Source organism: Gadus chalcogrammus, chromosome 11, assembly GCF_026213295.1.
Source record: "Gadus chalcogrammus isolate NIFS_2021 chromosome 11, NIFS_Gcha_1.0, whole genome shotgun sequence".
Taxonomy (NCBI): domain Eukaryota; kingdom Metazoa; phylum Chordata; class Actinopteri; order Gadiformes; family Gadidae; genus Gadus; species Gadus chalcogrammus.
The window spans coordinates 11,076,291-11,099,395 of NC_079422.1; the positions used below are offsets into that span (position 1 = coordinate 11,076,291).

The 23,105-nt window shown below is 49.5% G+C and overlaps 1 protein-coding gene across 3 annotated transcripts in view; it reads left to right on the forward strand.

Moving 5' to 3' along the window:
- sema6e (sema domain, transmembrane domain (TM), and cytoplasmic domain, (semaphorin) 6E) overlaps positions 1 to 23,105 on the forward strand; it is a 123,979-nt gene that overhangs the window by 83,616 nt on the left and 17,258 nt on the right. For all 3 annotated transcript variants that reach the window (XM_056603028.1, XM_056603030.1, XM_056603029.1), the window contains 11 exons: positions 3,729 to 3,819; positions 4,630 to 4,752; positions 5,350 to 5,438; positions 6,301 to 6,518; positions 7,189 to 7,320; positions 7,586 to 7,741; positions 10,274 to 10,450; positions 11,951 to 12,088; positions 16,480 to 16,557; positions 20,576 to 20,634; positions 21,115 to 21,168. In XM_056603028.1, the coding sequence (XP_056459003.1) occupies positions 3,729 to 3,819; positions 4,630 to 4,752; positions 5,350 to 5,438; positions 6,301 to 6,518; positions 7,189 to 7,320; positions 7,586 to 7,741; positions 10,274 to 10,450; positions 11,951 to 12,088; positions 16,480 to 16,557; positions 20,576 to 20,634; positions 21,115 to 21,168 (1,315 nt within the window). The remainder of the gene's footprint in view (positions 1 to 3,728; positions 3,820 to 4,629; positions 4,753 to 5,349; positions 5,439 to 6,300; positions 6,519 to 7,188; positions 7,321 to 7,585; positions 7,742 to 10,273; positions 10,451 to 11,950; positions 12,089 to 16,479; positions 16,558 to 20,575; positions 20,635 to 21,114; positions 21,169 to 23,105) is intronic.

The following is a 23,105-nucleotide window of genomic DNA, read 5'->3' on the forward strand; positions in this document are numbered from 1 at the left end:
TTTGAGTAGTTTTCCTTAACCAGCCCTGTCACTGCCACTTCGAAGACAGACGCATGTTTTTTTCTCTTTTTTTAAAGCTGCCATCACTATTTTGAAAGCAGGAGTTTCGTACCATAATCGGTGTTTGGTGTAAGCAGATGAGAGGCTCGGTGTTGACAGAATAACATGTGCACTCAGCAAGAAAGGATACGAACAAAGTGAGGACAATCTGTCAACAGAAAGGTAGATGGTGTACTGAGGTGTGGGACGTTTGGGAAGGAGAAATATGAATAAAGAAAGCCAGCTTGGGGGGGGGGGGGCGGGCCGTGCCAAACAGCTACTAGAGGAGAGGAGCCTGAAGGAGAGGGTCTGGCACTGGAATGGAGGGATTTACAGAGGGAGAGCGAGGGCGAGAGACGGGGGGTGAGAGAACGGGGAGGAGATTTTTTAATTCTATAAAACCACTCAGAGCCTTATCTCCGTGGTTTACTGTCTGCTGTAGGGATGAATAATGAGAGGGAGAGGTGTAGAGTGAGTCTGTCGAGGAAAGGCGCCGATAGTGGGCTCATAAACACGCTACGGCGCCGACAGCGGTCCTAACAGCCGCCGGCTTTTGCCGTGTAAACGCAGTGTGGTGAATCAACATCTGAACATGATACAAATGGAGCCGGTTGTGGCCGGGGGGTTGACCGTCAGCCAAAAGGTTCTGGGTTCTACTCTTAGTGGCCATAGTCCTTGAGCAAAACACAGAACCCCTACTTGCCCCTTTATTGCGAGAATACATGCAAATAAATCTGCTTTCACTGCGCGCTTTGGATTTAAACTCATTTTATGCACCACTTTGTAAACCATTGAACTTTACAAAATGCTCTAGTATCCTTGGTGCATCAGATCAGAGGTAGTGCTGTTGTAACTCTCTCTCTGAGATGGTAAGGCTCCTATGGGCCTCCCGTCTTTCCACAGTTCAGCCAAACGGGTTTCAGTCTGGTCGAAACCCCCCGCAGATGACATCATGTTTTAGAGTTTAAGTTAGTGATTCACAGCAGCCCCTCAGTGGAACACAGAGCGAGGGGGGAGGTAAGGACGGGGGAAAGACTCAAACGCATAAATCTACCAGCGCAGGGATTATAGGGCCGATGCCTGCGAGGAGGGGGGAGGCAGGGAACTGTTTAAAAGTTGACTTTAGGAGAGGCTGGTTCCAGAGCGCTGACCCCCAGGACAGGGAGGTCAGGTCGCTGGTGTGTAGAGAGAGGGGCCGGAGCCATTACGCGGCCCTTGAGTATGGGTGCTTTTGGGGGAAAGGGCTTGTATTTCCACGAATAAACACTACATTTCCCATGAGCACCATTGCCTTTTGTGTGAAAAAGTACTTAAGCTCTCTTGTGGTGCGTAAAGGAGAGAGAGAGAGAGAGAGAGAGAGAGAGAGAGAGAGAGAGAGAGAGAGAGAGAGAGAGAGAGAGAGAGAGAGAGAGAGAGAGAGAGAGAGAGAGAGAGAGAGAGAGAGAGAGAGAGAGAGAGAGAGAGAGAGAGAGAGAGAGAGGTGTCTAGGTGATTGAGCAAAGGATCTGTATTTTAGTTATGTGTCCTTAACACTGGTGATGTATTGTCAGTTTTATGGACACCTAAATTGCTCTATTAGATATGGCAGTGTGACCTTGGAGAAAGCATTCAGGACATTCCTAGCTAAGCGCCTTATAGCATAATTGTCTAGACGGATGCATTAACATTCAATAGACACCAGAAAATAAACGGTGGCCATGCTTGCATTGTTTTGCATGTCTCACCATGCACCTCAATGTTTTGATTGAAAAATGCCCAGCCTGGGATGAAGTGTAATTATTCCACTCCGACTCACTTTCCACTTTCACCACCACTTTTAACATATATAATAGGAAATAACTCAAATGTAGAGTTTAATTTATGCATATGATGGTCAAAGTTTGTGCAGAGCGTTCCGGTTGATTCCATACAGAACTGAACACACAGAGATATATCATGTATTTCCACGGTGAACCTTCCACCACAAATGAAAACTAAAGAGCTGATTTACTGTTGAACCGACTTCAACGCCTCTTGCCCCCCCCCACTCCATGCATGGCGCCCCAACGTGCTCCAGCCGCCCCACCTCCAGTAAACACCTTCCCCACTGCGGTCCAAGCGCTTCCGTCTGGAAACCAATCACGCAGGTTAGCTCAGTGGACGTCCGGGAATGCCAAAATGTGTAAATCACGGGGAATCGCTCTCTGGAAGGCCATAGGAAAAAACCTTGGGAGACCAGGAAACCTGAACGACGGCCATTTTCTCTGTGCGCGTGTTGTTTTTGCAAAATGTATGACTTATTTGTTCATAATTTCCCGTTATAGTGTGTGTGAGCGTGTGCGTGTGCGTGTGTCTGTGTCTGTCAGTCTGCTTGGGCATGCGTGCGTGCATTAGGTGCGTGTGTGTGCTTGACTGTGCATCTGTGTGTGCTTGACATTGCATGTGTGTGTGTACTGTATGTCTGCATGTTTGTGTGTGTGTGTGTGTGTGTGTGTGTGTGTGTGTGTGTGTGTGTGTGTCTGTGTCTGTGTCTGTGTGTGTGTGTGTGTGTGTGTGTGTCTGTGTCTGTGTCTGTGTCTGTGTCTGTGTCTGTGTGTGTGTCTGTGACGTGTTTGTGTGTGTGTGTGTGTGTTACTGCCAGTGACAGAGGAGGCTGGGAACTTAAAGCGCCCCAGTGGACATCCAGCCTAGCTCTGCCCTGACCGATGCTCCTCCACGGCCTCGCTGCAGCCAGCACACTCCTGCTCTAGAAGGAGCCCACTGTGTACATTAGGACATAATGACCCGTGCTGGACTCTCCTAGTCAGTACAGGGTTAAAAGAAGCTAGGTTATGGCGGTGAACTGTGACTAACCACATTCATAAGCGCACGTAACATCTGTGGCTTCTGAGCGTTTTTCGCTTGGTCTTTGGGCATCTACTAAGTGTGCCGTTCTACTAAGTAGGATTTGCTTCCTGGAAACTGCTTTAAATATAATGTTTTTTTCAACTCTGGGAACATCTTTATAGTTGTCTTTAGTATTCTGACGACCTCACCTACTTAAAACCACACCCTTTGTCCCTACAAACGCACACGCACACACACACACACACACACACACACACACACACACACACACACACACACACACACACACACACACACACACACACACACACACACACACACACACACACACACACACACACACACACACACACAAGGGATTTTCTTGCTGTAGCCGGGGTTTACAACCTTGTTAAACAGCAGGTCAGAAAATAGCAGCTTAATATCTGTGGGCAGCAGATATCTCGTCCCTTGCCAACCTGACAGCCCGGCCTTCCAGGCCTCGCCCACAACCTTTCTTACGGCCGCCGTACATCACACATCAAATAAACTAATCTTTATGACTCATGTGTGGGCCTTCATTACCGGGAGATTGATTCGGCACGCATACTTTTATTTTTTTTCTTCTTCAGTAAACCCGACGGCATAAAATGTGCTCGGCGTGTGTTTTGATGTGGGCCAAAGTTTTCGGGGGGGGCCGTGACAGTGACCTAGCGGGTGATCACGCGTCATCTCGCAGTAAAACACGGCCATGATTGCTTTTAGGAGACTCGTGTTTACAACGGGTGGGGCTTTTGTTTTTTATTTCAGCGTTTGTTGCTGGGCGTTATGCGTAAATCTCTGGGTATATGGCTTGGTAAATGTCTCCCCCTGTCTGACCTCAGATGGCCACGCTGGAGCAGGATGGGGAGGAGATGCTGGGCCAGGCGCGCTGCCCCTTCGAGTCCCGCCAGTCCAACGTGGGCCTGTTTGCTGGTAGGTCCTCCTGGGTGATTCAGGACCCTCACAGGGCCTCATCTACATCTCCCTCCTTATGTTTTGCTTATTGTATGTATTTAAGTTAGCATATGTGGGCTCGGGATAGATAAGTGGCCGCAGTCTACTTCAAAGAATCCCCGAAACAAGGTGCCCTCATTAATGACAAGTATCTCAAATAATTCACGAAATAGTTTTGGGTAAAGATGTCTGCAAACTAGACTAGACTAAATTTGATTATATCAAAGTGTGTGTGTGTGTGTGTGTGTGTGTGTGTGTGTGTGTGTGTGTGTGTGTGTGTGTGTGTGTGTGTGTGTGTGTGTGTGTGTGTGTGTGTGTGTGTGTGTGTGTGTTACTGCCCCCACCGCTGATGAGTTATGCAAAACTGGAAGAGGACAGCAGACCTCAACTTGTTCAATAGTTTCATGAGACGGTAATCGATTGTCTGGAACATTGTCAGCCTCTCCTAATAAGATCAGCAGCCATCTCCTCTGATTAGGAGATATGTCCTTTCTTCACCCAGTGCATCTGGGCCTGGTTTCTAGTGGCCAGTGGGATCACAGTCTGGGATGTACGACAGACGGACCCTCAAAAGCCGTCCCAGATCCCGCTGACGTTCCTGTGACATTTACTCTCAGTACACACAGGGGCGGGCTTCAAGAGGGTGTCACGTTCGCATCTGTGCTCTTCCACTTTCTTCTAAAGGGCAACGAAAGTTACCTGAGAGTTAAAAAATAAGCCTGCCCAGGGTTGTCTTAGGGGTTTCTGTGAACAGCGTCTTGATTGATGGGTTGCTTTCTGCCCTGCCAGGCGGCGACTTCTACTCGGCCACCATGACGGACTTCCTGGCAAGCGACGCGGTGATCTATCGCAGTCTGGGGGAGAGCAGGCCCGTCCTGCGAACCGTCAAGTACGACTCCAAGTGGCTGAGAGGTGAGGCAGTCCGACAGGCTGGATTACTTATTTAAACGGCCTCTTCTGGGGTGTGTTTTTTTTGTGCTGACCCGCTGTACCTTATCAACTAAGCCTTCCTTTATCGCTGTTTGTTGTGCCCGGAATGAAAGTTTTCTTTGTTTATTTGTATTTTTTAAGTACAAGAACGCATTGTCCCTACAGTTCAGTTCATTCCTACCTCTTCAAACAGAAACCTTTGTGTTCTCCGTTGGGGGGGGGGGGGGGGGGGGAGAGGGGAGAGGGGTGGAGGGTGGCTAGCAGTGGGGGGGAGGGCAGCCGCAGCGGGGAGGAGGGGGAGGGGGGGGGGGAGAGGGGAGAGGGGTGGAGGGTGGCTAGCAGTGGGGGGGAGGACAGCCGCAGCGGGGAGGAGGGGGAGGGGGGGGGGGGAGACGGTGACTTGCTAGCTCGCTGTCTCCCCGGGTGTTTCCACTCCACAGCGTGGCGAGGAATACAAATCAGCAGCCGTCAGCGCCGCAGCCTCAGTGTCACTGTTGAACATTCTCCTCTCCTGTCCTCCACACCTCCCCCCGGCCCCCCCCCCCCCCCCCCCCCCCCCCCCCATCCTCCTCCCCCCAGAGCCCCACTTCCTACACGCCATCGAGTACGGGAACTACGTGTACTTCTTCTTCAGCGAGATCGCGGTGGAGTACACCACCCTGGGAAAGGTGAGGCGCGTGTCCTGCCACTATGTCAGCCCCAGTCAGCGCCGTTGATTCCACAGATAGCGCCCGGGCAGAAGGACCTAGGCTCTTGGATGTGTTATTGAACAATTTGCACTTTGGAGAGTCAAAGCTAGATTATTGCGTCGTAAGAAAAACGCTGTGTTAAGGAGGGATGAGTGATTTTCACCCATCAGCATTGGGTTTACAGTACTCTGGACTCTGGGCACTTTAACACTTTATCGTCCTCATCTTATTAGTTTAAGCTTTTTATTTGTCACCTACGCCTTCATTATACAAGCCAAAGGGGAACCGTCATGTTTGGCTATTTGGTGATATAAGAGAGTCATGGGTCCAGAATGTTTATTCTCCATCGTTCCGATACCGAGAATTGACATCTTTGGTGCAACTTTTTAAGTTAGACCAATCATGTGCTGTGATATATGGAGAAGAACTTAAGGTTCTTAATATAAGGGAATAGCCGACTGCAGCAGTTCCTGTTTAACTGTAATGTGCCATTATACAGTATAAAGAAATGCTGTTTGCAAACTCACTGCACAGATAGGGTCCAAGGGACATGGACGTCGGTGACGTATACAGAGTCAGAGTCGACAAAGTCGTGAACCTGTTTTGGTTCTGCGTCGGGTTGAGTTCGGGTTTACGTTTGCAGACCAATCACGGCCCCTGCTGCTGCGTCACCTCGACGCAAGGTTACAATATTTGGGAGGTGCACGTCAGGGCCTCGCAGTTCGCGCATAAAGGGGTCCACAAGGACGTATCGGCGCCCTGAACCCCCTTGCGTTGCGTCGCAGCCATACCATAACTCTACCCTAAGGTGTGTTGTCGTCCCCCCCCCCCCCCCCCCCAGGTGGTGTTCTCACGCGTCGCCCGGGTCTGCAAGAACGACAACGGTGGGTCCCCGCGTGTGCTGGAGCGCTACTGGACCTCCTTCCTGAAGGCGCGGCTCAACTGCTCCGTGCCGGGGGACTCCTTCTTCTACTTCGACGTGCTGCAGTCTCTCACCAACGTGCTGCAGATCAACCACCGGCCCGCCGTGCTCGGGGTCTTCACCACCCAGGCCAACAGGTTGGTTGGTGCTACCCCCCCCCCCCCCGCCACACACATGCACACACACATACATATGTACATATACACATGTATACATATATATATACATGCATACATATATACATCTATGCATACATACATTCAAGATACAAATCTGTACAAGTTGCTAGGGATTTGTTTATCCATGCATACACACATGCATACACACACACGCACGCGCGCGCGCGCGCGCACACGCACGCACGCACGCACGCACGCACGCACACAGACAGACACATCGTCTGCAGTCTGACCTTGGGCCATATGCCTCAACCCCAACCTGCTCCTTAAAGTGCATGGGGTGTATCTTAAAATGAAATGTACATCGAGATAGGAGAGAAATGATCAATACTACATTTTCTTAGGATAAAAGACTGCTATGCCTCTGCAAGGACTTCAAACAGTAGTAGAAGTAGTGGTAGATTGGGTTAGGGCCAGGGCTGTGGTGTCAAACCATTGGTCTTGAAAAGTCCCCGATGTGTGCTGACCTTGAGCAAGCTGCCTTTGCTCCTACAAAGCATCGCTTTTTAAGAAAATGTCTGCAAAGCAGTAGTGGTAGTATTAGTAGTAGTTAATGGTTCTCTAGAACATTCAACGGGGCATTTATACTTCCTTTAATTGTTCATGTTGTGTCTCTGCGTGTTCCCAGCATCACAGGCTCAGCGGTGTGTGCCTTCTACATGGACGACATTGAAAAGGCTTTTAACGGCAAATTCAAAGAGCAGCGCAACAGCGAGTCGGCCTGGAGCCCCGTGCCCGAGGAGCAGGTCCCCAAACCAAGGTAACGCGAGGCCTTTCTAAATGGCTCCACCGAGACGTGTTTCCAAGAACGTGTTCATCTGTCGCTCACAATGGAATCCACATCTGCGCCACGGCTGCTGCAGTCGTTTTACTTGTCGTGCTTTTCACAGAGACTGAGAACAAAGCAGCTGTCCTCAGCCTCCCCGCTCTGCTTCTGAACTAAAGCTCAGCCAGATGTCTCAGGTGCCTTTCCTATTTGCTTATGTATATCCATCACTGTCTCTTCCTCCGCCACGCGCCCGCAGGCCGGGCTGCTGTGCGGCCGACGGCTCCGCCTCCACCTACAAGTCGTCCACCACCTTCCCGGACGAGACGCTGACCTTCATCAAGTCCTACCCGCTGATGGACGAGGCCGTGCCCTCGGTCAACGACCAGCCCTACTTCACGCGCACCACCAGCAGGTACGGACCGAGACTTAAAGGGACCCTATTGGGCTTTTTTTCTTGACCCAAAAAACACAGGGTGTATGCCAGTGTTTAACCAGGAGTGCCACTGCTTCCTAGGTTTCCGGTTACAGTTCCCAATTAAAGATCTGATGTTTTACCCCAGTGATTCCAAGCCATTTAAAAACTCTACCAACTGGGGACATCACAGGTGGGAGTGTCCAACTTGATGAAGTATCGATCAACTCCCCTGTGGCCTCCGCCATTGTGTATCGTACCAACCGGTAGACTAGACCTGGATCTTTGCGGTCTAATCCTTGGGGGGACACTTCCACTAACCCTCGTGTCGTCGGTGGGTAGACCTTACACGGACATAACATACATTTTAGACCAACACGGTGACCAGGCGCTCCCTGAGACAAAGTGAGGTAAAGTGAGGACTGCTTGTACCTGTCGTGCAGACACACAGACGTGGCTTTTGCTTCCGCTCCTCAATTTGGGCTGGGCTGGAAAGGTCGCCGATTAATCAAAACCTAATCAAGGCCAGCGGTGGGGCGGCGGGGCGCAGCGTGCTTGACCTCATCGAGAGCGGCAATGCAATTATGTATCCTTCAACGGCAAAAACACATTAATTGTTTCCCTCGTGCCTGCTTGTTGCCGTATTTGTGCACTTCTGTTCCATTATCGGCCAGCCACACAAAGCTGCCCCCGTAGCGTGTTCCTTCCCAGCATGCAGTGCGGCGGATATCGACGAGTGAACTCAGATGGAAGAACAGCGCCCTGTCCCTCATTAAAACCAATTAGATTTATTCTGCACGGGAGAACGGGTTCGATTGTTGCCCACATCAAAGAGCTCTCCCACCGGGTCTGAGTCAATCCACAGGAGGTTCTCTCAAACTCTGTACACACACACACACACACACACACACACACACACACACACACACACACAGACACACACAGTGGATGTGTGTGTCTTTTGAAAAACAGCTAGTGGCAGATAAGATGGGTGTTGACACACACACACACGCACACATGCAGATGGCGCACAGACACATATACACACACCCATGCAAACACGCACACACGCGCTCGCACACAAGCGCACAAACGCACGCACAGAAAGCAGTTCCCTGTGCACTACATGCACCCAGCATCAACATCTGCATAGATGACTTACACACAAGAACCATACACACATTCATATCCCCCAAAAAAACAAAAAATAACCTGTGTATTCCCACCAAAGAGACCAACACCACACACAGACACACACATTCTCTTTCTCTCTGTCACTCGCTCAATCACTCACTCACTCCCCCCCCAGCCCCCGCCCGCCCCAACTAAAGTCACGCCAGACTGTCATCCCAGTTGTGGAAGTGCATGTTGAGTGTGTGTGTGTGTGTGTGTGTGTATGTGTATCTCTATGTATATGTATATGTGTGTGCGCGTGTGCGAGCGTGCGCGTGTGTGTCAGCTCACATCTGGTGCCCAGACAACACATCTGGCTCCCCCGCTCCTCGGAGAGGTGCAAAATAAACGAGATCCAACCAGGAGTGGCGCATCACGCCGCGGTGACAAGCGGGCGCGCCGTAGCGTGGCTGTGTAGTTATTGTGGGTAAACAGCCAGCTGGGCTGCTGCTGCTGCTGGTGGTGGTGGTGGTGGTGGTGGTGGTGGTGGTGGTGGTGGAGGTGGAGGTGGAGGAGCTGATACGGGGTGGGGTGGATAGATAGATAAGACGCTTCTCCTTTATTGATCCCAGAGGGGAAATCTCAGCTGTCGGAGGAGATAGAAAGCACAGGGCACAGGCAGAGAGAAATATGCTGCATAATATAATAGGGGATATAAAAATAATATATATATATATCTAGGTATGTACAAGTTGAAGTCACTATAGAGTGAATAAAACCGGAAACTTCTCAGCATTGTGAATAGAAAATAAAAAAAAGTCTACCTGTGCTTTGGTGCAAAGAACAAGTGGAGGGCTCTGGGGGCCGCGTTTGGATCCCTTTAATGCAGTGGTGGAGGGGAATCTTTCTCAGATCGGTCACACTACTTGCTTGGCTGTCACCGAGACCAAATGAGAAGCAGAAGGATCGCTGTGAACTCGGAAAACTCTCTTGACTGCAGAGATTTATGGAAGTGCAGAGGGGAAGGTGGGAGGGGGGGGGGGGGGGGGGGTGGCTCTGGGTGAATTGATAGATGAAGGAATGCATGGATGGATGAGGCTCTTTGGAGGCTGGGTGATCAAGCAACGGGTGTCTTAAGGATGAGAGGGATGATTGATGGATGGAGCGATGGAGAGAGTTCACAACAAACACTGTTTGCTTTTCTTCATACTGGATCAAATATATCAGGATTTAAAAGCTCTGGTGTGTCTGTAAAGATCTTGATTTGCACTGCTTCTTCATGGACCCCGTTTTTACACCGACTTTTCCAGATGTACCGCCGCTAAGCTCTGTGTAACCCAACCCTCCTTCTCTCTCTCTCTCTCTGTCTCGCTCTCGCTCTCGCTCTTGCTCTCACTCTCGCTCTCTCTCTCTCTCTAGGTTCAAGCTGACCCAGATCACGGTGGACACCTCGGCCGGGCCCTACAAGAACCACACGGTGGTGTTCCTGGGTTCGGAGAACGGGCACTTGCTGAAGATCCTGGCCAGCACCCAGGGCTCCAACGCCTCCTTTAGCACCGCCCTGCTGGAGGACATCGACGTCTACAACCCGGAGAGGTAACCGGGGCCAATCCAGCGCCGCGTTCATCCAGGGGTCGGCGTTTGCATGCGTAGGGGGGGGCATTCTTTTAAGGACCGATGGGAGGTGCACCACTGCACGTGTCGCAACAAGCCCACAACTCCTTCCGAGCTCAAAAGCTAGCAAGTGTGAGTGCCGACTCGCCCCTTTCCCTCAGACATGAGGACGTAGTTCTTGGCACGTTGATTGTGTTCAGACGTTGCCCTGTGGAGAGCAGGTGGACACGATGCTGGTGGCGACGCCATGAGGACATTTTCAATGCACTTTCGCTCACGATTGGTTCTCTCTTAGAATTCCTTGTTTCTAGGCGATGGCCGGTTTTGGTCAGTTGTGGTGCCTTTGTTGGTGTTGGGGATCCGTGTTGGAACCCATTCTCTGGTATTGTCTCAATGCCCACACAGCCATGTGTACACAGAGACGCATGGACAGAGATATGAAACCACACAGATACACATACATTTACACATACTTACCCCCATGTGTCTATGTGTGTGTGTCTCTCCCTCTCACTCACTCACTCACTCACTCACTCACTGACATATACACACACACACACACACACACACCCAACACGCACACACACATACACACACACACACACACACTCCTGGCCGCTGTGCTGCGTAGTCACCCCGCCAGGCCCCGTCCCGCCTGAGGGGCCAGTGCCTCACTGTCGTTTTGTTTTCTCGACCACAGCCTGTTAAGTCTTATCTCGGTGAACTCATCCACCTCGGTTCAGGCAGAACTGTCTGCTTAACATATTGTCCTCCCACTCTGATAGCCAGTTGCTGTTCATCCCGTTTAATATGATGTAACTCAACCGAGCAGATGAAACAGAACCGCCCTCGGCCTGAACCATGGCCGTGTGAAGGTTTACGCTGCTGGCTGTAGCGTGTGGCGCTATGCGCTATGTGCTTTGTGTTGCTCAGGTAACATGTTGCATTGTGTAGTGCAATGGTCCCCAATAGGCGGCCCGCGGGCCACACCCGGCCCATCACGAGTTGATCTATGGCCCACAAAATAATTACTGAGAACATACTATAAAGTAACTTGTTTTTTATATATTTTTTTATAATTTAACCCCCGGTGTAATGTATTGCTAAACATAACATGTTTTAAGGTATAACGTATGCTGTGTTGCTGGGTGTCACGTGTTGCTAGGTTTAACTTGTGTCGCTTGGTGTAACGTTTGGCTGGGTGTAACATGTTTACTGTGTTGCCGCTAGGAGTACCGTGTTGCCAGGTCGGACATGTATTGTATTACTAGGTGTATTTAACATGTATTTAGTTGCTAGAACATATTGCAAGGCGTATCGCTTGGCTAGATGTTACGCTTGGCTAGGTGTAAGCCATGTGTTTTGTTGGTTCGTCAGTGTAACGCTTGGCTAGGTGTAACGTGCTATTAGGTGTAGCATGTGTTTTGTTGCTGTGTGAAACGTGTTGCTAGGTGTGACATGTGTGTGGTGGTCTGTCACCAGGTGTAACGTGCGTGGGGAGGACCGGAGGGTACTGGGCCTGGAGTTGGACCGGGACAACCACGCCATGTTTGTGGCGTTCTCCAGCTGTGTCATCCGCGTGCCGCTCAGCCGCTGCTCAGAGTACAGCACCTGCAAGACGTGAGTATTATCAATAACACCACTGAGGAGAAATTCACAGGCTGAGCAGCCTCTACCACGCAGATGAGAATACCTGGTGTGTGGTCGAGGCGGCTCGGTGTGTGTTCTCGCTCTGGTTTCTTGTTGTTGTTGCTTTTGGCCACTATGTTTTGCGCTAACAAACAGAATGGCTAGGTGGATGGGTGGAATGTGAATGTTTTTTTTACCAATGAATATCTTGGGATTTGGGTTTTTAGAATCACCCCTTGTTTTCAGGATATTTAAGTTAATGCAGGCTATTGAAGTATTCTTTGATATGTATATATATATCACATTCAACAATTGGTTCTGGTAGGCACTGATGACGGTACTTTTCAAATTCGTTAGTACATTTTGGAGGTAAGGTTGATTTGTTTCCATGGCTCCTCTTGATTATTAGACGTTTCCATGTTATAATCGTCCATGACAAATCTAAAAACAATGAAATTCAAATGAAACTGTGGAAAGCAAATGAAGTTACCATCTGTAGCAGAGAGCAAAGCGCTTTGTCTCCGCAGCCTCTGTACGGTTTTAAGCGATAGCTAATGGACTCGCTCGCTGGCGTCATGTTCTATTTTCAGTGCATTGAGGAATGTTCACCCCGCTCACCCCTTTTTCGGTCAAACTCTCATCGCCAAAAGCCCCCCCCCCTTCCCTGAACCCAATCTCAACGAAGGGAACGGATTAATCATCCATCTCACAGGAGAATCTATACGCCCCCATCGCATGCTAAGCCCCCATTGTCAAGGCCTCCAGAACCACTCAACAGACTTTTACATGCAAATTGGAAGCAGCTGATTGGCTGAGAGCCAGCGCTGGTGGCGCTCTTGTTTTCTCAAGTTGTCGAGCGAGCAGAGGAGAGAGTTGGGGAGAGGGAGCCAGAGGGAGCTGGGATGAAATGTAAGACAGAGTAAGGGTTATGAGAAAACAACCCATAATACTTTATCATATTAACAATATTTTACCACGTGTGGGTATAGTCAGGGCTGGGGCCCACCTCAGCCACGGATTAGGGGCCCTCATCAGGGTTGAGGTGGTCCTCATTCGGGAGGAGGTGGAGGGAGGGTCAGGTGTCAACCGGTGTATTTCCTCTCTTCTCCCCCTCAATCCTTTACAGTCCAAAGAGAGATCCGCCTTGTCCACCTCTCCAATCAATACTCCATTCCTCTCTCTCCCTCTATCTCGCTCTGTCTCTCACCATCTTTCTCTCTCTCTCTCTCTCTCTCTCTCTCTCTCTCTCTCTCTCTCTCTCTCTCTCTCTCTCTCTCTCTCTCTCTCCCCCCCCCTCTCCCCCTCTCTCTGCCTCTCTGTTCTACCTCAAGCTCGCTCTCCCTACCCTAGCGCGCTCCTTTCTGAGGACCTTACTGTAGCCCCGGGGGTCAGCAAGTCTGTGATTCATCTCAGACAACCCCCCCCTCTCCCCTCCCTCTCTCTCCCCTCTGGCATGCTTCTCCCAGCAGACCTCATCGTATTCCCTCCTGTTCCCTGACACCAGAATACTGCAGGACAGACGTAGGGCCTCTTCCATCTCTTGACACGCTGAATCAAACCTGTGGCGGCCAGATTGACCCATTACTCAAAAAACTCTGTTTTATTACGAAATGAGCAGAGAAATATTTACCCAAAACATTGTGCCAGTCCAAATGTCTTCTTTGTAAGGAAAATCAATTTGAAATTTGATAGCTTCATGAAATAAAGCAGTTACATGTTTGGGGTGATATCATGTCTATTGGATTCAAAATACTAAATCCTAAAAGACGGTTTCACGGTTTTAGTTTGACGGTATTCAGTTCAACCTCACTGTTAAATGCTACTCTCTGACAAACTGCCCATTTACGTTATGTTAGTCATGTGTGTTACTTTGGTTGGTTTTCTCATTTACATTGAATGTTTCTTTGCCCGCGCCTCATTCTGATAGTGTAAGATCTATAAATAGAACAGTAATGAAGAGTTGACTTGGCATATCGCCACTGTAAAAGTGACTTATTTCACGAGAGGAGAGTGCTAGTCGGAGAACTAAGCGTTAGTTAAACTCCCTTTTAATTTTTTGGTCATTGTAACAAGAGACAGACATGAAACTGCACCGGCGTGGGACGTTTGTGGACAGCCACAAGAGAACCTCAGTGTTCCTGGTAAAAGGTGAAACACCTTTTAGGGTAGGGTGTTCTGTTTACCAACATAGGGCACACACTGAGAACAGGCTTTCGCTTTTAGCAAAGCAGATTTTGTGATGACAACGAGAGGCTGTTACATTTTGTGAACCAGCTAAGAAAAATACAAGGGGCCAATTATTCAGTGCGGAGTACAATGAGCTACAACCCCGAGCAGCTAATGCTGTGTCTTAATGGTCGCTAGCTAAACGCGGCAGTGCCATCATCAGAGTAAATGGCATGAGGCTGCCTACACACGGCACTTTCAAACAGCGGGCTATCTGCTAAAAGGGGGCAGCTTATTCTGCTTATTCATCGATTGTACCTTCACTATTTTCATGCATACATCTGTTTTCGTGAAAGGAACCAAAAGTACCATCTTTGATATTGAAGAGGGTTCTGTGCCAGATGAAAGTTTTCCATTTGCCACATTTGGCCCCGGGGCCACGATTTGAGGGACCTCAGCTGTAGCTTCGAGAGCGAAAGCTTATTTTTTTTAATTATATTTTTTCTACTTGAGGCACCGCTATCGATATAATGTTTCAGAAAGCGCAGTGTTTTGCACAACTCTGTGGGAAGTGAGAATTTTGATGAATGCATTCAGGCGCCGAAAGAAGATATTTCTTAAGCCCGGCGCCCCTCATCAGCGAGGGATTTCATACCCTCTTAGAATACTGGAATTGTATTTTGATATCTATCTTTTCTCACTCTGTTGACAGTTGAGCTACTTCTATACGACTCCTATCCTTAGGTCTCCTTGGCGATGCTATCCGGCTACTTTCACCATGACAACACCATGAAATCCTGTCTTATCTACTCTGGTTATCCTCAGTGCTCCTTGGCTGCCTGTCTGGGTGTCTGACTAATCCCGGGGCTGTCTGCAATCCTCAAGCCATCCTCTCACTTAATGAACTAGAAATGGGTTATTTGATATCCCATAATTTTTGGCGCCATGCTATGCCCAACATGTTGCTGATGTGACAACGGCAAGTTACGGCCCAGGGCTTTTGGAGCCCCCCTCTCACACACCCAACCCGCACACACACACACACACACACAAACAAAGCTAAACCAGTTGTTTTTTCCTAGTGTTCTAAAGCGCATATCTCCGAGTGGGCCAGCGGGAAGGCCAGCCTCCCACTGATGTGTCAGTGTAGTTCTGTCTGCCAGTACCGGGTTCCAGAACCCTGCAGGACACAGCTTTAGAAGGTGTCCAGAGCCAAGCATTTGACAGGTTATGTCTGTAAGATGATATGAACGGGCCTGAGAAGGCCATGCCAAAATACCTTCATATGTTTGATAGATAGAAGTTATATCTCGTAAAACTGCATAATGGTCATTTGAAATGCACTGGAAAAATATTTAAGCCTTATAGTTTTTGATGTTCAATATGATAATTTCATGGCTGTACAATTTTGTCAATCTCTTTTTCAATACTTATATCGTAATAAGCATGTAAAAATGTATCTCCCGTTTTGAATCAGTTTCATACTTAATGCTAACAATTATTTTCAGAAGTATTTTAATATTTGTGGATACCTTTCGTTATTATGGGATTTAGGTATTAATCTAATAATAATATATTATAATATATTAATATCCATTCAGAGACAATGAATTTCTACAACGCTCTGTATCCGTCTGACTGAGGGTGATTTAATGTGAATGCTTCCCGCGTCACTCAGGCAGGCAGAGGTATGGCAGTGTGTCACAGGCACTCCTCATCCAAAGATCCGACGTACCCGTCTGCCCACAGAGAGAAAACGGGGCGCTTCGTCACGCCTTTTGCTCAGTCCTCGCCCTGCTTCACCATCTGCGGTCGTGGCAAAGGCCCGGCGCAGTGCTCCCTCCCTACCTCCCTCGACGGTTAGGTCGCTAGCATTGTCTCTCTCCCCCCGCCGGCTAGCATCTGCTCACACACACACACACACACACACACACACACACACACACACACACACACACACACACACACACACACACACACACACACACACACACACACACACACACACACACACACACACACACACACAGACACTGCTGACAGCACTTAGCCTGGTTTTGTATATGTCTGTCTCATGGAAGAGTCTCAGGTTGGTCTGACTAACCGTCTTACCGTCAGACAGCGTTACTTACATTCATACCGACTGTCTGGACGAACGCCCCCCCCCCCGTCTCACTTTCTGACGGACTGTCGCCCTTCCTGTGTGTGTTTTGCAGGAGCTGTCTCTCCTCCCGGGACCCCTACTGTGTGTGGCTGAGGTCGGACAGCTGCGCCACCGTCTCCCCTGGAATCAAGTACGTTTGCACACACGTCCACCCATGCACTCCTGCTAATGGAAATATGACAGCTAATAGAATTACCCTGCAAACCTCGTCCGCCCGCACTGTTAGTTTCTAATGGAAAATTCAAGGGCAAAATCAACCTTGGCTCCGTGTAATATGGGCCTACTATTCAAAAGCGCTCAGAGAACAATTCATATCCAAGAACAACCGGCGGTCTGATTGAGTCGTGGCGTCTGACGGACGAGGTGAGCGTTCCTCGCTCCAAGGAATCGATAGCCAATCCGGAGCCGGGCCCGGCCGCCATGTCTACATGATGAATACAGAACCCGGGATCTCCATGAGAACACAGTGCTAAAGCAGCTCTCTCCCCCCCCCCCCCCCCCCCGACCAGAGATCAGCCACCCAGCATCCATCTTCTTTGGACATGAGTTGCGAGCGCACACATGCATGTCTAATTAGTCAGTGTCTGAATGGGGGGTTTGCTTCTGTGGTAAGTGGGGTTAGTGATGGGTTTGCTTCTGTGGTAAGTGGGGTTAGTGATGGGTTTGCTTCTGTGGTAAGTGGGGTTAGTGATGGGTTTAGTTCTGTGGTACTTATTTGGGTAAGTGATGGGTTAAGTTCTGTGATTGAATGGGGTTTTGGTTTGTTTAGTTCTGTGGCTACGATTTTGATTGTGTTATTGGTGAAGGTTTAGTGGTGTAGTGTTTAGTGGTAGATTAGTGGTGATCATAGGGTAGGGTTTAGAGGTGGGGGTTGGTGGTGGATTAGTGGTGGGTCTGGAGGAGGGTTTATTGTCAATAATGTCTTGTTCTTTTCTCCGTTGTGCCAGAAAACAAGATGGAAAGAAGCAGCCTTGTCGCACTTGAATCAATTTGACCACGTTCCTTGTGTGTGTGTGTGTGTGTGCGTGTGCGTGCGCGTACGTGTCTGTGCGTGTCTGTGTGTGCACTTGAATCCATAGCCCTGTTCCTCGTAGTGGGTGTGTGTGTGCGAGTACGCGAGAAGGCAAAAGCCCAATCAATACACCTCTGTGAATGCATCACATCCATCCTCTTTCTCATTCTCTCCCTTTGTTCTTCTTTCTTTAGCTCTTTGTTTCTTCTTTCTGTTTGTATAACAAGTTCCCTCTTTCTTCTCACCTCTCCCGTGCCCATTCATTTCCCCCTCCTATAGACTGCCTAGCACATGTCGGCGGTGGTTAACGATTGGCTCCCCCGCCCTGTTCCAGCAGTGGACAGAGGGAGAGTTAGCGTAATAGGATTGTGTGGGACGAAACCCTCGGATGTTAAAAAGAGTTGTACAGAGGCCACTTCACTCATCTCTGGTCGACTGCAGATTCTCAAAGCCCGTCTCTCCGGCTGAACATCACCTCGGAGACCGCCGCCACCAAGGCAGATTTCTTGACATTGATGAGTTGTAAGAGAAAAAAAAAAGAAAAGGCGACGAAAGAAAAAATCCATGAATAACTCTAAAGTGAAGTGAAGGCTGCTGCTGCCCTCTGCCCGGTGACATCACACTGACCGGGCCTCAGACAGACAGGGAAGAGTGAGTTCGTTTGACGGCCTGCAGTGGGCCTCCGCAGTGGCACGGAGCACCCACAAGCGGCCAGACAGACATATTGTTTCCCATAGCCTCTCTCTGACAGGCCCTGGTGGGGATTGTGTGTGTGTGTGTGTGTGTGTGTGTGTGTGTGTGTGTGTGTGTGTGTGTGTGTGTGTGTGTGTGTGTGTGTGTGTGTGTGTGTGTGTGTGTGTGTGTGTGTGTGTGTGTGTGCGTGTCTCAAGGTTCTCTAAGTGTGCATGCTAGCATATGAATGCCGTGATTTCAAGTGTAAACAATGTGTAGACATGGTGTAATGAGATACATGCGTGCCCATCTGTCTGGTTCTCCCAAAGGTGTACGTTGTTTATGTGTGTCCATATTCGCTTCTTGTAAATTCTTGAATACGAATGTTATCGCGTAGGTTTTTTTCCTTTTGAAAGAGAACAATGTTTAATCAAATGGCTGTGCGTGAATGTGGAGATATCTGTCTTGTATATTCTGGATTCCCAGCTGTGTTTCTGTGTGTCTGGGTGTGTGTGTGTGTACGAATGGGGTGTAGTATCAAACATGTTTCGAAAAGCGATGTCTGCGCCGATGTCAGGGGCGGCTGTGGTCATGTGTGATAGGGATGTTTGGCAGGCAGCTCAGCCGTTCGGAACATCACTGAACCAGAAGAAAAGTCCAAAACGGTCCTCTCTAAACGGCCTGGCAGAGACAGGCTGGGGTGTGGGGGTATGAACCTCTGTGTTGGGAACGTCTGTGTGGAGTGGTGGTGCTGGTCACTTCACAGGTCCCCACAGGAATGCCTTGCATTTGACGGGTTGCTGGTTCACTATACCAAGTCTCTTGGTAAAGCGCTCACGAGCAAGTCACTCCTAGCTAGCGTCGACCAGCTGATGTTGCATATATGAATGGGTTTTGAGTGGCCGGCATTAATTATTAAAAGTGGCTCTCTATTTACCATGCACAAGGCATTTTATTTCACAGAACCATATTTTATTAATCTCCAAAATGCACAGTTACACAGTGTTGGGGGAATTAAAGCAACAAGGAGCAATTCAATGGAAGAAATCATAATAATGCCAAAGATGATAATGTCTTACATGTGCAGTGCTGTTGCAGCGAGCATGTTTCCTATGCAATGTGTGTAGGCTTTATGTGTAATTAATTGTATAAATGCTGAAATACGTGGTGAAATATCATAACATGTGTAGTTAGTGTAGTTTGCGAACGACAAACCATGGTGTGTCATTAAATGTATGAGAAGTCTTGTTTAGTACACAAACACACGTACGCATAAATATGCACAAACAAACACAAATACACAGAGATAAACACGCGCATCCACCTTTAAACCCACCAGCTGCTGCTTTAACAGATCCAGTTGCATCTTCCCCCCCCCCCCCCCCCCCCCCCAGCTGGTTCCGCTGGCAATCTAGCTGCTTCCCTGCTCTATACACACACACACAAACACGCATGAATACACACACACACACACACATACAGATGACTACGCACATACAGATTACTTCAAACACACACGTACACAAACACAAAGACACATACAGATTACTACACACACAAACATAAACTAAACCCACACCCACAAATACTCGCATAAACACATACAGATGATGACTGCACACACCCACACACATAAACATGACTATACACATGCACACAGAGACTAAACTCAAAAAGATGCGCACACAGACTCACACAGTCACACCCTCAACCATGATTACAGATACATACAAGACTAAAACCGCCACACACACACATGCGACCCTACACATGCATACGCACGCGCACAGCCCTGCAAACACGTGTTCATGTCTATAAAAGTGTCGATTACACTATTCATCGCTCTGGCGTCTGTATGTTTTATCATCATTCGGTGCCGGGGTGGGTGTTTGATATCAATAAGTGAGTTTGTCTTGTGAAAGGCGTGGGTGTTGATGCGTGTGCGGACACATGATGTGTCCCATGCCCGCTCCTGATAGGTCTATTCCTGGCCCCAATACATTTCTTTAATTGTGCCGGCGGCCGTCTGCTGCGTGGTGGGAGGTTTATCACCAGGCTGGAGGTTCTGCACTGGAACTAATGGGCTGCTGGCTCTTTCCCTCACCTGCCCACCACATGGCCCCTCCGTGCATTACTCAGAGGCTACGTCTAATGCACTGAGCCGACAGACTACCGTCGTCAGCGTTCATGGAGATCGAGTCAGCAATCATAGACCCCGAGTCGCAAACCTGGTGATTTTTTGACCCCAGGTCTATGATTTCTGAATTGAGTAGGTGTTCTGTATACCGCGTTTGGTTGTATTTCAAGAGAATCGACATAATCACCCACTTCCGATTTACAGCAAGGCATCGGTGTTCTCACCTCGAGTACATGCTGTTGGTATAAAGTAGTCAAATGCATAATGTATTTAGGAAAATTCCCCAACAACATCTCTCTGTCTACGTCTCTCCCTCTCTCTCTCTAGGGGCGGATTTGAACAGGACGTGGAAAACAGCCAGCCGCAGTATCCTGAGAACTGCCACGGTACGTCCTAAGAAGGCAATCTTTTTTTATTTTCCTATTTATCTCCGCCTCCTCCTCAGTCAGCCCCAACGTTAATCTCTTTAACCAATCGTGGCAGCGAGGTTTTCCCCGCCATTGTCCATAAAGTAGTGCAGTGTGATGCCGTTCAAAGGCAGAGAGACGTCTGGGGCGTGGGTGTCGGCATGATAAAGCGTTTTGCGGGCGCCTTGTTATTCCCGGCCCCCACACGGAGACTAATTGAAGGAAAGCGAGGTCTCGGAAGCTCGTTTGCTTCCTGAACATCACCTGGCATGTGCTGCTGAGCTCCGGCTTGGCCCTATATGTTTATTAATGGCTCTGCATCCCGGTCCTCTGCCCCCCCTGCATCTGGGGTGTCTGCCCGCTCATCTATAAGGCCTGTACCACTCAGGGGTATGTGAGGGGGCCCTGTTGAAAATCATTTTGCTTATCCATTTTTCTTTTTCTTCCCCCCCCCCCCAGATGTCCTGGCGACGACACGCAAGCAGAACACGGTGGCGGCGGACTCGGCGTACGGTCAGTAGATCCACTCGATAACAAGCTAGCTCCCCTCACAACCGGCCGGTTACCCGGTTAGCACTGAGGACCCAAAGCCTTAACTGTTCTGGCTAAAGCTGGTGGAACAAGCCTATGAACCTAGCGGGGCTCCCCCAACTGGTTAGATAAGCCTTCCAGGGGTCTGTGCGCTCACCGGTTCGATTCCCCCCCCCCCAAGAGCTGCATCAATCTGAGGTTATCTTCTCAGGAGCGTGTATCTATGTGTGTGTGTCTGATCATTCGGTTCTGGCGCTGGTAACCCTCCTCTCCAGTATCCAGCTGGTTTGGAAACGGCATCCTTCTCTCCATGGGTGCTCCAAGATGCTACACTCGCTGAGCCGCCTAACTCCCCGTACCTTGGATCCAGCACCCCCGGCCTCGTCCCATTACCTTTACCCTTCACCCCCCCCCCCCCCCCCCCCCCCACACACACACTAACACACATACACCACCCAACACCACATCCATTGGACATGGTGCAGCCTCTTCTGGCTCTTCTGGCTAAGGGAGAGGGCTCTTTCACACAGCAAAGAGTCTTGTGCCAAAAGTCTGCGATAATGTTTTGTTGATGAAGACTAGCGGGAGATGGAGAGTGTATCTTTTTCTTTGCCTGGGTGATACTGGTAGCTGCTCTGTAGGTACTCTGGCTAACACTCTGGTACTGGGGCCTCCCGGGTTTAGGAGGGCTAACTTCACGGCCTGTTTTTTATCTACAAGAGATTTACGCCAGCCCAACTGCCGCCAGTCAAATAGTGTGACTTACTAACACCACACATCTTAGGCTCACTGGAGAGAGAAAGTTTTGAAGACTTATATGACTGAAAGTCGAGGCCTGTTCGTCTCCGGACAAATTGGGTCACTGGGGAGCTAATGATGGCGGTATATCCAGGCCAGTGATTAGTATCAGCGGCAAGAGATGGCAGCCATTATGGCTCTCTAGATTCATCCATTCAGTGCTCTCTCTCGCTCGCTCTCACTCTCTCTGACTCTTTCTCCATCTCTCACTCACTTGCTCTCTTCAGCTCTCTCTATCTCTCTCTCTCTCTCTCTCTCTCTCTCTCTCTCTCTCTCTCTCTCTCTCTCTCTCTCTCTCTGTCTCTGTCTCTCTCTCTCTCTCTCTGTGTCTCTCTCTCTCTCTCTCTCTCGATCTCTCTCTCTATATATGTGTGTGTGTGTGTGTGTGTGTGAGAACAGAAGTATGTCTGCCAGAGGCTTACCCCCACACCTAACCTCCCAGAATGCATCTGTGGGCACGCTGTAGTCGGTCTGCCTGCTGGAGGGAAGAGGACCCAGAGGGTAGCAAAGAGGTTTTGATGAGCGCCCCCTGGTGGTTAACCCCTTTGGGGCCCCCCCGTCAGCCGTCAGTTGTACACACCTTTTGAAGCTCAGAACCGAAGGGCCTTTTGTGTTTGCTTTGTTTATTTCAACTTTTTTTGGGGGGGGTTCTGTCAGTAGGGAGAGGCGGGAGGTGTTGTTTTTTTTCCGTTGTTGTTGTTTTTTCGAGCAGCGTTTCACAAAAGCCCTCGGAGCCGTGCGCAGGGAAGATCAATTATCAGCTTTCCCACACAATAACACAGCCCATATGCAGAACAAAGCTGTCGACGCACAGGGTTCCCTGCGCCACAGCCCAGGGGCACGTCTCTCTCTCTCTCTCTCTTTGTTCCTCCTTTACCCCAATGCCCCAGCCAATCAGGGCCCACGCAGAGCGACACGGGGAGAAAGGGAGAGAAGGCCACGGGTCCGGCGCCCAAATCAAACCATTCTCTGTTGTGAAACGGGCCTTGTCTCCCGTTCTAATTCTCTCAACAGTAAGCGAGTGTGTGCCGCCCGGCCGCACACAATCGCAGCATTTTGTGAAAAATGGAACTAATAACGCAGCCCTCGGGCTAGCGTCCAGCACGCCATCGCCGGCGCTC